This window comes from Chelmon rostratus, chromosome 11, assembly GCF_017976325.1.
Source record: "Chelmon rostratus isolate fCheRos1 chromosome 11, fCheRos1.pri, whole genome shotgun sequence".
Taxonomy (NCBI): Eukaryota; Metazoa; Chordata; class Actinopteri; order Chaetodontiformes; family Chaetodontidae; genus Chelmon; species Chelmon rostratus.
In genome coordinates, this window is record NC_055668.1 from 5,975,211 (window position 1) to 5,990,217 (window position 15,007).

The 15,007-nt window shown below is 43.2% G+C and overlaps 1 protein-coding gene across 1 annotated transcript in view; it reads left to right on the forward strand.

Annotated features, from left to right (window-relative positions):
* Positions 1-15,007, forward strand: part of LOC121614158 (kinase non-catalytic C-lobe domain-containing protein 1) — a 35,685-nt gene that overhangs the window by 15,623 nt on the left and 5,055 nt on the right. Inside the window, exons 14-27 of the mRNA XM_041947953.1 lie at positions 234-426; positions 999-1,708; positions 2,642-2,780; positions 5,370-5,632; positions 6,778-7,133; positions 7,996-8,089; positions 8,181-8,278; positions 8,373-8,557; positions 10,621-10,731; positions 10,924-11,071; positions 11,391-11,540; positions 12,849-13,055; positions 13,220-13,302; positions 14,792-14,942. Coding sequence (XP_041803887.1) covers positions 234-426; positions 999-1,708; positions 2,642-2,780; positions 5,370-5,632; positions 6,778-7,133; positions 7,996-8,089; positions 8,181-8,278; positions 8,373-8,557; positions 10,621-10,731; positions 10,924-11,071; positions 11,391-11,540; positions 12,849-13,055; positions 13,220-13,302; positions 14,792-14,942 — 2,888 coding nt within the window. The remainder of the gene's footprint in view (positions 1-233; positions 427-998; positions 1,709-2,641; positions 2,781-5,369; positions 5,633-6,777; positions 7,134-7,995; positions 8,090-8,180; positions 8,279-8,372; positions 8,558-10,620; positions 10,732-10,923; positions 11,072-11,390; positions 11,541-12,848; positions 13,056-13,219; positions 13,303-14,791; positions 14,943-15,007) is intronic.

A 15,007-nucleotide genomic window follows, 5' to 3' on the forward strand; every position in this document is an offset into this window, starting at 1 on the left:
AAATTACACACTAAAGGTGCCAAATATTAGCCATGAAGAGGCACAGCCAGTTTCTTTATACACCCAACATTCACGACAGAAGAAGCTTCAGTAAAGATGCTAGCATGGCTGTCAGCTGGCATCATGCCATAGCAGCAGATCTCCCCAATACACATGTTGCGTTGTTTACCTGTGTGCATTGCATGAGACAATATCACTGATATTGTATCTGGCATTGTTGTAACTGTGTGTAGGCTTTGTGCCCATGGCCACTGAGAGCCGACTGGCTCCTGTGCCTGGCCCTGTTCCCCACAGCTACCCAGTCAACAAGGAACTCCAACTCCCAGAAGCCTTCACTTCCACTGCCACACACTTCTCCCCCATCGTCCTGACCGATGAAGGGGACTCAGAGGAGGAGAGCCAGCAGCTTGGGGCTGCTGTTGAAGGGTAGGCTGTTCCAGAAAATGGCACGTATGACCACTACATTTTTTAGCAACAATGATGCATCTGTTTTAAATAGCACTTTTCCAAAAAAAAACAAAAAAAACAGTCATTTCAGTCATTTTCTCAGCCAGCTGACTCCCTGCTGACACCACACACACACATAGTAATAATAATAATGAGTTAATAATATGACTCTTCTAATATTTCCAGATTTTATTGGACATAATGTATCTTGACTGACTTCAGGGAGCTTGTGATGCTCCGGAAAATGTATTGACTGTTATACAGGCGCCTCTTTTGTAATAATTGTGAATGGGGGAAAAAGTGTTTAGGGGCCAGTGTGTGTGTCATGTGATGCTACAAAACTGAGTGTGGCCACTACGCCAGATTGCTTCTGGGAGCGCGGGCAGGGTGCAGTGACTTCCTGAAGTCTCCGCTCGTTGCCTGGCAACCTCACAGAAACAGCGAGACTGCAGGCACTGTGCTAGCCAAGAAATAGGCCAGCAAATCACCTACCTACCCAAAATGCTTCGGAGCTTCAACTGAAGGCTTATTAGGCTTTGTTTGTTTTACAGGTCTGTGGATGGATTCACAAAAAGCACCGAGCACAACGAGGACATGGGCTTCGACTTCACCTCACACTCTGATTACCCATATCCTACACAGACTGAACCCAATCTACATACACGGGAGCTTCCTGTAAGTCAGGCGGCCGGAACTACAACTTCCAGTGACAAGATGCTGGTCAACTCCACTTCTGCTCTCCCTGATATTTCCTGTCTTGAAGTCTCTCTTCCTCAGCCATTACCCACTAACCTCAATGGCTGTAGTGTTTTCAACAATTACCTCTTCCGTCAAGATCCCACAACAGGGCATCTTTCCTTAGTGCCTGTGCAGGTTAGGGCTCCAGAGCCTCTCCTTGGCCTGGATATAAATCTCTCCCTGGTCCCACAGCCTTTGCAGGGACTAATCACAGTTCCAGAGAACTCTGATGGTCCATTTATTAACTGTCTGAATGTGCCTGTGAGGCCTGAACCTCAGGATCATGGCCCACCATCATCTTATTTCAAAGGTAGCTCCATCATGTCTAACAGCCCCTCGGAGCACAGTGTTCCCAGAGCTGACAATGGACAAACAAATCCAGCAACACGAGGTGAGAACCAGCCGCCTTCCAAGTCCAGCTCCCCTAAAGTCCACCCTGCCCTGCAAGAGGTGATTGACCTGCTCAAGGGAGAGTTTTCACTTGATGGGTGTTTGGACAATGGACATGAGGACATTGTCATGGGTATGTATCTTTAGTTGACTGTAATATTGTTTTATTATGGCTTCATTTGCTTGACACAGCAGTGGTAGATGCAGTAGCAGTAGGGTACATCTGCAGACGCTAGGGAGTATATGGAGAGATGATTTAGAAGCTTAAGTAATAAAACATATATAAATATATACATGTATATTCTATTAAAAAATCATAGAATTGCATGTATGTGCTGATCTATATCTATGCATCCATATAATATGTCTCTGTATTGATTTATACGTTTGTAGTATTTTGTATGAAAAAAAAAACGATGTGGTGATTTGTACCAACCGCTAAGCTACAATTACTTTGACGCCATTCATTAATTAATCAAAAGGTTCTTTTAAATTATAATATATTTCTTGGAATGTTCAGATTTGGTTTAGTATATTTTAGAATATATTCACACAATGTGCCTCTATGTTTGCATATATACAATGAAACAAAGGAAAGCTGTCTGATGTTCCTCTAAAGCTGTTTGGAACATACCTCCACTGAATATCCAAAGAGTGTTTCCATTAAAATAATGTTCTGTGTATCTGGCTGATGACAGAGGCTTGTTACATGTTCATGTATAGTTATGGTCTAATGCCCGTTGCAGACAGAGTACATGCTGGAGAGTGGTACGGCTCCCCTCTCTGATAGCAGATTGAGCTGTCGGGATGTCCCTAGGTGGAGAGAAAAAGATAAAAGCTCTGTCTCATCTAAAACTCTCACTGTATCCATTGACGTCAGTAAACAGAACAGGCACCGTTTTGTCTTAGAAAGTTAAAAATCTCTGTAATCTTGCTCTAACACTGGATGGCTTCTTGACTGCGGATATTTTTGAACGTAACAATGAAGCATTGACCCACGTCATAATCCAGTCTTTAGTCGTTCGGACATGTTCATGTAGAATATCGACTTTTTCTCTTTCCCGAGGGGAGTACATCTTCTCTTTGAAGGACCTCCAGTACCACACGTTTGCCAGCGTTGTCAAGGAGAGATTCAGTGATTTGTACTGGGAAGACGACTTGCTGGGCGTATTGCACTGCCTGGTTAACTACAGCCCGTCCACACTGTGAGTAGGACTTCGAACACTTGTGTGTGTCAGCAGGCTGAAATGTCGAGCTGTGCCATTAGAGTTATACATTGATAACACATCCTAATACAGAACATGCTTAAATACTGCACTGTGAGTCTGTGATTAGTTAACATTTAGTGGATCATCAGTTAATGAACGTTCACTAACCTTTACTTCATACATTGATTTATATGCCACAAAATTAGCTGAAATTATGTCCTATACACAATATATACTGCACATAACTTCTAAAGTCAGGTACCCAGGTGAGCATCAGGAGATGGTACCAGGTGTTTGGTACTCACTCCATACATAGCATTGCTGTCCTCTGTTTCAACTTACTTTATTGTCAATGATGAAGATGCACCCCTGATCAGGTCAACAGCTGCCTTTGGGTCCAATGTTTCATCATTGACAGGTGAATGTGCATCACAGGCCGAGAGATGAGTATGTGTCAGACGGTGAGAATCCCTCACATCACACAGAGCTTGCCGTTATCCTTCATTCAACTTGTTTCGACGTGTCGCAAGCCGGCTACTCCTTTTCTGTTTGTTAGCGGCAGCTTGTGCCACATCCGTGTGCCCCTCACTCTTTTCGAAGGATGATTGAAATTCCTCGAGCCTGTATAAACACACCTGCTCTGTCTGCTAGACGTGGATGTGAACAGCATATCTGGCACCACATTCAGGTGGGCTCATCGTTAGCTTCAGGCCACATTGACATTGCACATTTCAGATTTTTTGGTCGTCAGATGGAAACATCAACATGTATCTGGATGATCCAATGCTCATTGTTGTAAATATCACATTTACAAACGAGGCTGCAGGATGAGCTTTGTTAGATGTCACTATTATAGATTTTTTGTGGTAAAAAACTAAGAACCGCTACCAGGTGTGAGCTGACCAATCAGAGAAGGATGGACAGACGTGTTTAAGCCGACCGTTGGGTCATGAAGCGACATGCAGATGTTTGCAATCGATGCTGATGCATTCCACCATTTTCATATATTTCATTGTTACTTGAATATCTATGAAGATTAGCAAGACATCACCTTCACCTCTGAAAAAACTGTCATGGGCATTTTTTTGACTATGTTGACATTTAAAAGACTAGACCCTGACTTCAAAAAACGGAAGGATTATCTGCAGATCAACTGACTGATAACTGATAGCTTCAGCCCAAGTTCATACGTTACTGATATGTCATGTCTGGAGGATCTCAGATCACAGTTGTACCTGATTAGTAGTCTGGTTTCTCTACCTGCCAGTGCAGTCCTTTCAAACCAGCGCCAGTACTCTGTGAATAACCTGTTTCACACTGCATGTTCACACATGAGAATCAGCTCCTTAAACTCAGCTGGTCACTGTAGCAGCTCGGTGTTGCGGTGCGTGATTTTGAATAGTGACCGTCTTCTTTACAGCACGCTGCAGTTCCCGTATCATCTCTTGACATATTACAACATGTGAGAAGTTTCACACGTATTTCAGTTTTAATGAGTGAATCGCCCACAGAGCAGCTGAGATTCTGCTTCACAAGTTTTTTTTTCTTATTACCATGCATTAGTTTTTAATCCTCAAAATAAATGGATGTTTTCCAGGGGCTGGGTTGTCTAATGAGTCAAACCAGCACAATTATCCTACATTATGAGTTAAAGAGATTATCTTTGGTGTCAGAATAATTACCCCAATTTGAAAGGGATATCTTGTTAACAATGAAGCAGCCACTGCTTCTGTCTAACACAGTGAGATGCCCAGATTTGGCTGCTTGTAGTCAGATTCTCCATTTATCTATGATTTTATTTTTAATTAATGCTGATGTGGGATCAGCAGAGCAGGCGCACAGAATGAGCCAGTCCACACTGAACATGACCTTTCCTCCTCTGCACGCTTACAGATTACACGCATACACGGCATTCAAATTAGCGTTAATGCAACATGCACTTCATACATAAATTTCAGCATGCTGCTTAAATGGTCCCTATGGTAACGGCGTAGCAGTATGTTTGTAAGTGCTGGGGAGAATGTCTCCTCACTAGAGATGTGCAGAGGCAGTCAGCTCCCGCAGACGTCTCTATTTCATGGCGTTGCCATGCTCTGATGCTCAGGGCAATATGTGGAGAGACCGTTCATCTGCTGTGGTAGGGAGACATCACAGCTGACAGACGCTCTTATTACTCTTAGGGCACAGCTGTGGTTATTTTTTCCACTGTTCCAGGTTCTCTGAGGGGATAGAGGGAGTGTAACATCTCTATTAGAGATGGTCCATTCACACTCTGACATGCACTGGCGTGGACGTTGTCCCGTGCGTGCACAATAAGATCGTATGCGTGGATTGGTGTGATGTGCAAGTGCATCTATCCTGCAGGATGTTTGAAATGAGTTTTTGCTTTGTTGTTTGGTTCTTAGTGATTGTTGCTATGATCGCCTGTGTTCTGCTGTGTTTTCATATTAAATCCTTGCTCATCTGTGTAGATCGCTGGCTATTTTGTTTTGATCATGTCTTCCGTTTTTCTTCACCTAAGTGCTGTTTGTCACCAGCTTTGAATGCACTGTGTGTTTTTTCTCTGTCCTAATGCGCCTCCCGCAGTGGCTCTAATGAGCAGCCTCCATCAAAGGCTGTGAAAAGGGCAGTCCTTACCCAACCCTTGATAGCCACTGCCTGGGCAGGGAAGAGGGAAGTTTGCCTGCATGGCTGTCTCGACCTGAATGGAAACATTCACACGTCCAGTCCCGCCGCTGCTGTGGATTGTTGGGGAGGAAGCGAGGCCCGGTCCTGTCGTGGAGAAAATGAGGCTGCGCTTGAAGACTTTGAATTAAGATCGGAGGGGAGTCAACACTGCGTCGGTCAAGGTAGGAGATAGACTTGGATACTCAATAGTTTTGTTGTTTAGACAAAGATCAATCCCATTTAAGCTACACTGGGTAATAATGATTTAAAAAATCTCAGTCAAGGGGAAATGCATCTGTTGGGTTGAGTTCTGATAGTCGGCTCAATTTTGGATCCAGTTCCAGCTTTATAAAATACACAGATTTGTTCATCTAGCAGTGCAGAGCAGCTAGTCAGCTAAACACAGAATATATCTATTAGTTTTACATTCTTTTAATGCTAACATGTAAAAACTGACTCTATATCAGATCCAGTGTACTAAAAGTAAAAGAGCTCAAAATGCAGAAAGGTGGCCCCTGTTGTCCTGTTTTATATATTATTGTTGCTGATGCATTATAATATTACTGAGCAGTAGCATTTTACAGTTGTAATAGGTCAGTGTGCAGCACATTTGTTACTCTGTTGGGTAGCTGCATCAGTAACAGTGTGTCATTTTATAATTTGGTTCTATTTTTTGAACTCCTCAGGCAAACTACCTAAATAGATTAAGTGCAGGATTTTTGAGGATTTGATGAGGAGATCCAGTACTGGTTCCTGCTTTTGAATCCCAAACCATCTGTGATGTTTTGATATTTTTCACTTTATTTGGCTGCTGACTGAAGTCATGAGAGCTGTGACTGGCTGTTGGACGCTGTTCTTAAGATTGGAGCACATTCATAAGAGTCCAAGGCATGCTAGCAAACTAAAGATTTCTTCTCCTCTGGAACTCATTCCTGGCCAGTGACAGTCACATGCGCGAGCACACACACACACAAACAACCCCCATTTTTTTTTACTATGCATTGCGTGTTTGCATTCTGCACTTTAATCTGCATTTGCTGTGCTATTAAAATATGCCGGAGTGGAGTGTTTTGGGGTTTTTCTTACAAACAGATGAAAGGTACTCCAGATAAAAAGATTGGAGAAGCTCAACTTGAATTGCCTTTAAGCTCATCTGTTAAACAGTGGATGCTTTGTGCAGCCATGATAGGGTTAGCAACAAACACCCCCAGCCCACCCTGGGATCTCCACATATCCAGTTTGTTTTTTTGCTCTCCATGTGATTCGGTCACTCTCTATTTCTCTTCTCTTACCCTGCTCTCTCCACCGTCCCTGTTTACTGGTCGAGGCGCGAGCACCGACGGTTCGGACGCAGGGGTCATGGAGGGAGGAGATCATTCAGCGGGGGGCAGCGATGAAAGCCCCTCTGAAGCCGAGTTTTTGTTGGGGAGAGAGGAAGGCCTGACGGGAGCCCAGTACGAGCAGATCAGCCCCGACTGCTCGGAGGATATGGAGGACAGTGATTCTCTGGCGTCGGAGCAACTCCTCCCGCCTGGATCCAGAGCGGAGGGTCCGGGCCTCAGCTTCAGCTCAGCCTGGGCCTTAGCCTTCTTTGGGGAGGATTGTTTTAGTCCAGAGGTGTTGCAGTATGCAGCGAATCTGGGGCAGCACACAGGATCACCGTGTCTGGATGTGAAAACACAGGTGGGTAAACCTGCGAAGCTTACTGCCAGTGAGTCATATTTAACCTTCACCCTCCAGTATGTGTTTGAACAGCAGACTGCATGAAGCATTATTTATTTTATTATATAGTAGTATGAGAGGGAGCTGTGAGTGTGAATGCAGAAGCTGAGCCTTTAAAGAGGAAGAAGAAAAGGTTTTCAGCAAATATGTAATAATATATTTCCATCAAAATATTCTCTGATATCATTTCTTCTGTTTCATGACTTTATTTGTATTAACAGCAGGTTGAAAATGATTTGCTATGACTCCATAAGTGTTTTCATTTGTGTTCTTTATGCATTTTATCCATGTATTATGTCACATCCAAGAACTTATTGAAAGCAGTTTCTCTAGTTCCATTCAGCTCTTCACCTGGTCTGGTGCAGGAATCATCTTCCTATTTGCAGTGAAGTGGGACACAGTCCAGGTTTGGGCTAAATAGGATGAGAACATGTGGGGGGACTTTAAGATAATTGGCATATTATTCTCTCCAAACTGGATCTGAATATTAATGTGTTGAACTTAGCCCTTGGCAAAGGAAGTTATTATAATTTGTAAAAGAATATTAATGAGTAGCCTTTGTGTTTGCACACTTTGATGGCACCACAGCTCCTTCAGGTTTGTGCAACAGCTAATAGCGCACCTTAAGAGCCGCGCTGCCGCGACTTCTCTCTCATTTCACTTCAAAAGAGCCGTCGCGCTCTGTTGCCACGGTGAGGAGAGCGAAAGGGAAACAAAGCGCCGCTCCACACACACTGGAAACCCCCGAAGGCTTCTTTCGGTGAAAGGCATGTGGTGTTATTTTGGGGCCTTTTGTATGATTTGTGTGATTTCCTTTGAACAGGAACTGCAGCAGCAGCTGATTATTGAAACGCGGAATCTAAAGAAAACGAGAAATTTCTACCAAAAGCTGATACAGCAAGAGAGGAAAAACAAAGGTTGGCTGGCCATTTCATAACACTGATAGTATACACAAATGACATGCGTAGCTTCCAGTGTGACCTGTAAAACACTGTCTGTGTCCTAAAGGTTCTGAGAGCAAACTGATGCTGTCCAAGCTCAAGTCCCAGTTTGAAGAGCTCCGGTCCAAAGTGGTCTTCCTGGATTGTGTGAAGAGATACCTTGAGGTACTGACAGAGCTCTACTTCTCCCAACCCAGCTGTTTCTCGTCCGTTTCCTAACAACTTCTATCCTTTGATATGCTTTCCTGTGTCCCTGCAGATCCTGAGTGTGGACCAGTGGGGTTTAGAGGTTTCGTTGCTGCCGTCTTTGGCTGTCTGTGCACCAGGCTCTCTGGACCTCCAATCCTCTGAGGACTCGACTCTCCTGAGCTTTGGCACCAGCAAAGGGAAGAGCACTCTGCAAGCTGGCTCTCCTCTGGGCCTCATGGCTTACCTCTACGCCAGGTACTGCTGATGAGGCTTTGAATTAGAAATGTGCTAGCGCTTGATTTTCGCTCGTCAATTGGTCGTATGAATTGCAGTGATGTCTCAAAGTGATTTGCAGCGTGTGTGATCAGTTTTCTGTGCTCTGTTGTTTAACCTCCCTGCTGCTTTCGACCTGCCCAGCAGACTGATTTCACAAGAGCTCGGGTCAGAAAATGACCAAATTACAGCAAGAAACCGAAGAAGGCTTTGCTGTTATTATTTGTACAACAGATATGTTTTTCCTAAAATAAGGACTTTCATTATACCCAGTCTCACAGCAGTGTTTCACTGGTATCTGGGATGTTTTTAGCAAACCTGACAGCTATGATCATGGTCCCAAAACGATGAATCCTGCTGACTGTGGTGATCCCCTGACTTTTCTACTTGCTGCAGGTCAACATCTGACTCAATTTAATATTTGTTTTATGACCATACACCATCAAAACTGATGACATTCCTGTCAATCTGTTTTCATATTTCGTGTGTTAGCATTCTAATGTTAACATTTAGCTCAAAGCACCGCTCATAGAGCTGCTACTGTGGCTGTACACATATAATTTGTTACAGGATTAAAGCTGGCATCAAGCTATATTTTCTTATTGTGAAGAAATCCAATGAGCAGACAAAAGCCCAGCAGTGTGTTAGTCTGTGTCTTAATACTTTCTAACTTTCCTTCCTGTGTGGCGCTCATTTCCAAGCCCGTTCATTCTTACTGAGGAAATAAATCTTTAAAAATGAGACACAAATGTATACTTTCAGTTTAAAAAAAGGCTCCTTTTCCTAAATAGTTGAGCTCTGCAGTTTTTAGCAAATGTTACTGAAGCAAGAGGAAATATGTAACTTGTTGGTGATTATTTGCAGCTGCAGATTAATAAACATTAGGTCTATTGAGTATTTACAGCCGCGGGACAGTGTGTGCGGGATCGACTCACGATAAACTACAAAGTGTGTGTTCATGGTAGTGAAGGAGTAAAATATATCAGGGTTTTGGTGAAAAACAAATCCATCTGTCAGGGTGATAACAGACTCAAAGGCGCACATTTACTGGAAACACTGTCCATACTGTAACAATACATGCACAGTTAATGCATTGTCTTTCAGTAAACCTCATGTATCCAAGTACAGGAGCACATACATTTAGGTTGTAATTCATCTCTCCAACTCTCTCGCTCAGTTTGCCATCCCTAATGTTGATCTGATCTGTAAATACTATCACACCTGCTCTTAAGTCTGAGATTTCAGCATGTGGTTTGTGTCTGTTGCCATGGGAAACGGCATCAACAATCAAAGAAACAGGGGCACAATCCATAGATGTTGTAACCACTTTTAGTTCCCTCCTCCTCAAGCTGACACTATAATAATGTATACTAACGTTATTGTAATTATGTAAAGCATGATAGAGAACCATTGTAATTGTAATTTACTATTTGCTGGATTATATAAAAATGATAAATTTTTCTGTTTTGTCCTGAAACCAAACCACACCTACGCTCCTGAACACTGGGGATCTTCATGAATTCCCATTTGTCTGGCAGCTCACATGAGACCCACTACCAGCAGCAGTGCCGTGATTTGGGAGAACTTGGGTATGACGCGGCTGCTCCCTCACACTGAAAGAGGCCATTTAATAATAGCAAGGACGCCCGGGGCACGTCTCCTTTGTGACGCCTCCCACGTGGTCTGAGAGTGCTTGAAGGGCCCGCCAGGAGGATTACAGTGATATGTTACATTTATTTAACTGGCGCGTTTATCCAAAGTGAATTACAATAAGCGCATTCAGCCATGAGGAAACAAACCCACGAACAGCAAGACTCATGCAAATCCATCAGCTTCATCAAATATGCTGAGCTGCTTTCAGTGCTGCATTTAGAAACAGTAAGAGATAAACAGGCTGGTTTGTTTTTTGGAGGAATTTGTGGCCACAGGTTGCTGTATTTCATCATTTGCAGTGGAATATTTCATAATAAATCTGATGGAATAGCGTTATCAAACTGTGTTGGTTTCTGAACTTTTCAATGTCACTGTGTTCCTTTTCATCATAGAAATGCTGCGGTGGAGGGATACATCCAGCAGTTCCTGTATACCTACCGCTTTTTCTCTACTCCTGAGCAGCTACTGCAGTTTATAATGGATAAATTCATCAGTGCTGCAAGGTACTGTACATGTAGAAGGTCGTGATTACAAAGAGAAACAGCCTTGTACAGAATAGTACAGTATGCCAATAAAACCATGGGGAATCTACAATCTAGCCTCTTCTGTAAAATAGAAACAATGATGCACAATAGCACACAGTATGAAGCATCTTGCAATGATGATATGACAATGATGTTTGTTTTTCATGCCAGACAAGGTCCAGACATGTCAGGAGACAGTGAAAAAATCTTCCATCGCAGTCTGGACTTGCTTCAGTTCTGGATCACAGACTGCAGACAGGTGGACTTCACACCAAAGTCCAGCCTTGTGGATATGGTAGAAAACTTCCTTAATACTGAGGTAAACACATAAGCATACATTTGCTCTGCTCTCTACAGAGGTGGCTTGTCAGCTGAATGGTTATGCTGTGACATTCAGTAATGTTACCCTGGAGTTTTCTCAGGAGGCGTTAAATATAATCAGTCTCTCTGCTGCTGGAAGCATCAAACCTCCATCATGCACTGGATGTTTAGAACGTGAAGTCACACTCAAATCACCAACGCAGCATCTTATAATTTGACAGAGCATCTTTTGCTGTGCTAGTTTAAACATGCTTTTGCAGTTGGAGCTGTTTAACAGCGATTGGTCAGTGTCTACAGTCTGTTTTGTCTTCCCCCAGGTGATTCCTGTGGACGGCCGAGGGGAGGCCCTTCTCGCTGCTCTCCACAGTTCTCCATGTATGAGCCAAAGAAGAGGAAGCCTGATCAGCTTTGAGGAAGAAGACGATGCTACGTGTGTGCATTCATCTACTGAGGACCTTGGGAGAAAGGTCAGTGTAACATGGTGACATGTTATGCTGGGCTTTGTTTGGATATGGTATATAAAACTAAAGTAATTTAAAAACAGTAACTCTGTTCTGTTCTGTTCTCTGTCTTTTGAGGTGTTCTGTAGAGCTCGGCTACAATACAATACAATGGAAACAGTATTTGTTTTTGCAGTTTGATGTTATGTAAAACCAGCAGGTCCTTGTTTATTAGTCCAACATTTTCTGGACTGAGCTTTGTCTTCTGTTGGGGACAACAAACGCGCAAACACTTTCCTGCCAAAATCCATAACCGACAGCTAAACTTAAGTTGGGCACGTATGCAAACACTATTAGGTTTTTATTATGACTGTGCGCCAGCGTCGGCCGTGGCCAGAGGCATCGTGTTTCCTTGTTGTCCGTCCCACTCTCCCGAGCACAATGTCCCGGGAACGGATTGAGGGAATATCTTCGAATTTTGCACAAACATCCTCTTGGACTCAGCGATGAACTGATTACATTTTGGTGGTCAAAGGTCACAGTGGCCACACAAAACACATTTCTGGCCATAACTCCAACTCTCCATACGCTAATTATGACAAAATTTCACACAATTAAGTGATAACATTTTATATCCAAAAGGTCAAAGGTCAGCTTCACTGTGACATCATAATGTTCTGCAAAACCACTTTTTCTGACCATCATTCAACATCATAACTCAGGAACAGAAGGCAGATTGTGACCATTGGTCAGATACTGAATTGGTGACATTAAACTTGGCCGTCCACCTTGAAACTGTGCTGATTGTAGAGATCTTCTGCTCTGCCGGCTTGAAGGTGTGTGTGAAGCATCCACGTTTCACAATTTGTATCTTCTTTGCAGCAACATCCACATTTTGAAGCATTGTAGTCCTGCACAAGCTTGTTTGTTCTGCTGATATTGAGCTTCAGGTGGTTGTTGGTGCACCATGTGATGAAGCTCTCTATCAGTCCTCTGTAAGAGAAGTCTAAGTGAAGACGGCATGTTTTTCACTGGAAACTATCCACTGGAATAGTGATCATTTCTATTTTGCCAAAGGATATTTCTTCAAAGTCTTCCCTACACATATTATAGGAGTCTGGACAGACATGGATGTAAATGTGGTTTAGAGAATATCTGTTGCAGCCTGACTTTCTAATATTAAGTAAACTGTATTTAAATCTTGTTTATACACTCTACTTTTTTGCTGCTGTTGCACAAGAACACTACATGAATCCTCCATAGCTGTATTGTCAGTGCGTTTGCATAATTAAAGCGTTTATCCTCTCTCGTCACATCTCTCTCTCAACTCTTCAGTGGAGATTCTCAAGAGTAGTGGAGCCTTCTGCATCGCTGCCCAAAGAGAAGGCCTTCTCCATTTCCACAGCCCTGCCTGTGCCTTGCTACGGCTCCATGGTGGATGACCTCTCCAGCGTCTGCCTGCACAGTGAGGAGCGACTCCCCTTCAGCCAGAATGAGTGCAGCGCACAGCACGTAGCCCAGCAGCTCACCCTCCTGCAGCAGGTGCACACACATTCGCCGCTGTCTACTCCCCCACCTTGCACTCAAGTTGTTGTTGTCCCTTTTTACCACTAGATGGAGACATGCCTTCATTAATTCATATTAAAACCCAGATTCACACAGATAACTCCTGAGCTAACGTTGGAGTTTTACCTTTTGCAACGCAGGAAATGTTCCAAGGATGTCATCCAGTTAATTTCCTTAACTCCAGAACACAAGGAGTCCGGGACAAAGTGTTGACCCCAAACAAGTGAGTATAATGTTCCAGCTTTACGCTTCTTTTACTTGTGTTACAAATTGATGACATATCAAAAGAAAAAAGATCAGCTTCAGTGTTCCTTGGAATAGATTCTCCAATTCTCTGAAATCTACTGGAGGGATGAACACCAGAAAATCCTCCAGAAGATATTCCCTCATTTGGTGTTTTGATGCCGTCACTTTAAAATCTCTCACTGGTGTTTACTTGGGTTGAGAGCCGGTGACTCTGAGGGCCACAGCACTTCATTTGTGTCTATTCAGTTTAGCCTTTAGCCTTTTGTGTTATATGGAAGTGTCTGCATGTTTCTCCACTGACTGATTCTGCTTTTTCCTTTAACCTGTCACATGTCTGTATGTACAGACTCAACTGTCCTTAGGATGTCTTTCTCTCCCTCTGTGCAGTGTGTGAGGTCCTGCTGACACGGTAACATGTGCGTCAGTGGTGAAACAGTGAACTGTCATTAATTATCTGCAGCAGCGTCTTCTAGACATATAGAGTACAATGCAGTGAAAGGCAATAGAAGGGCAAAGTTTGCCCTTTAAGTTTTTTGTATCAAAACTTTCACAGGATTTTTCATTAATCTGCTGATGATGCAACTGAATCTACTGCGTCCCGTCCTGCAGCAGGTTGACAGAACAGTGCCAGCTGACATAAACTTATAAATTTACCAAATGAATAAAAACATAACAAATGGCACAAATGCAAGTACCCCTAGACTTCAGACTGTTTCAGTTCCAAAACTTTAACCAGTTTCACCATGACAGACCTGTGTGTCTCACAGAGAACAGCAGTATATTAGTAACAGTCCAGCAGAGATGGTTTACTTTACTTTATGTCAGCAGGATAATTCACTCAGCATCACTATAACAGCAGCACTGTAATTCAGCCATAAATGATGCAGGTCACTGTGTTGTTGACTGCCTTTTCATCTCGCAGTGCAACACAGAATGTACATTTGTGCATGTGAGTCATTCTTTACTAAATGAGTGTTATCTGTTAGTTCTCATTTGCTACTGGGGCAGGATGTGATCTGCCCTCAGCTACAGTATTCAAACAAACATTTTATAAATCAGTTTTATTCACGCCTGTAACACGAGCAATGCTGGACTGGATGATGGCTGAACCTGATTCCTGACCTGTGATGTAGGCACTGTACGTCCGCTGTAATGTGTGGTCACGTCTGTTCTACAACAAGTATCAGAGAAAAATATGTGAAAAATATCTTTGTTTTGTTTGTCAAGTTAAATAAGAAATGTGAAAAATGCCTCTTACAATTTCTTGAAGCTTAAGTGACACCTCAAGTTGCTTGTTTATTCCAACCAACAGTTGAAAACCCCAAATACATAAAAATGGATACATGACTGAAACAATCAACATTTCTGGCAATTCATTTTCTGCTAATTAACTAATCAATTTATTAATGTTTCAGTAATCGTTTCTGGTATCGATTTTCCTGCATCTTCGTTTCCCCTCCTCCCAGGAATGTGTCTCAGAATATCCCGCCAGCAGAGGGCAGCAGTCATCCTCTGAGCGAGGGACCGATGGACAGCTACCTCCAGCAGCTGCTCACATATGCTGACAGCGTCTCCAACTGGATCTCTGCTGAAATAGTCATCTGTGACTCCGTCAAGGTGAGAGGGGACGCATCTCATCGGAGTAACGGGGTCAGCCGGAAAGGAAGGCAGCCCTTCCCGTC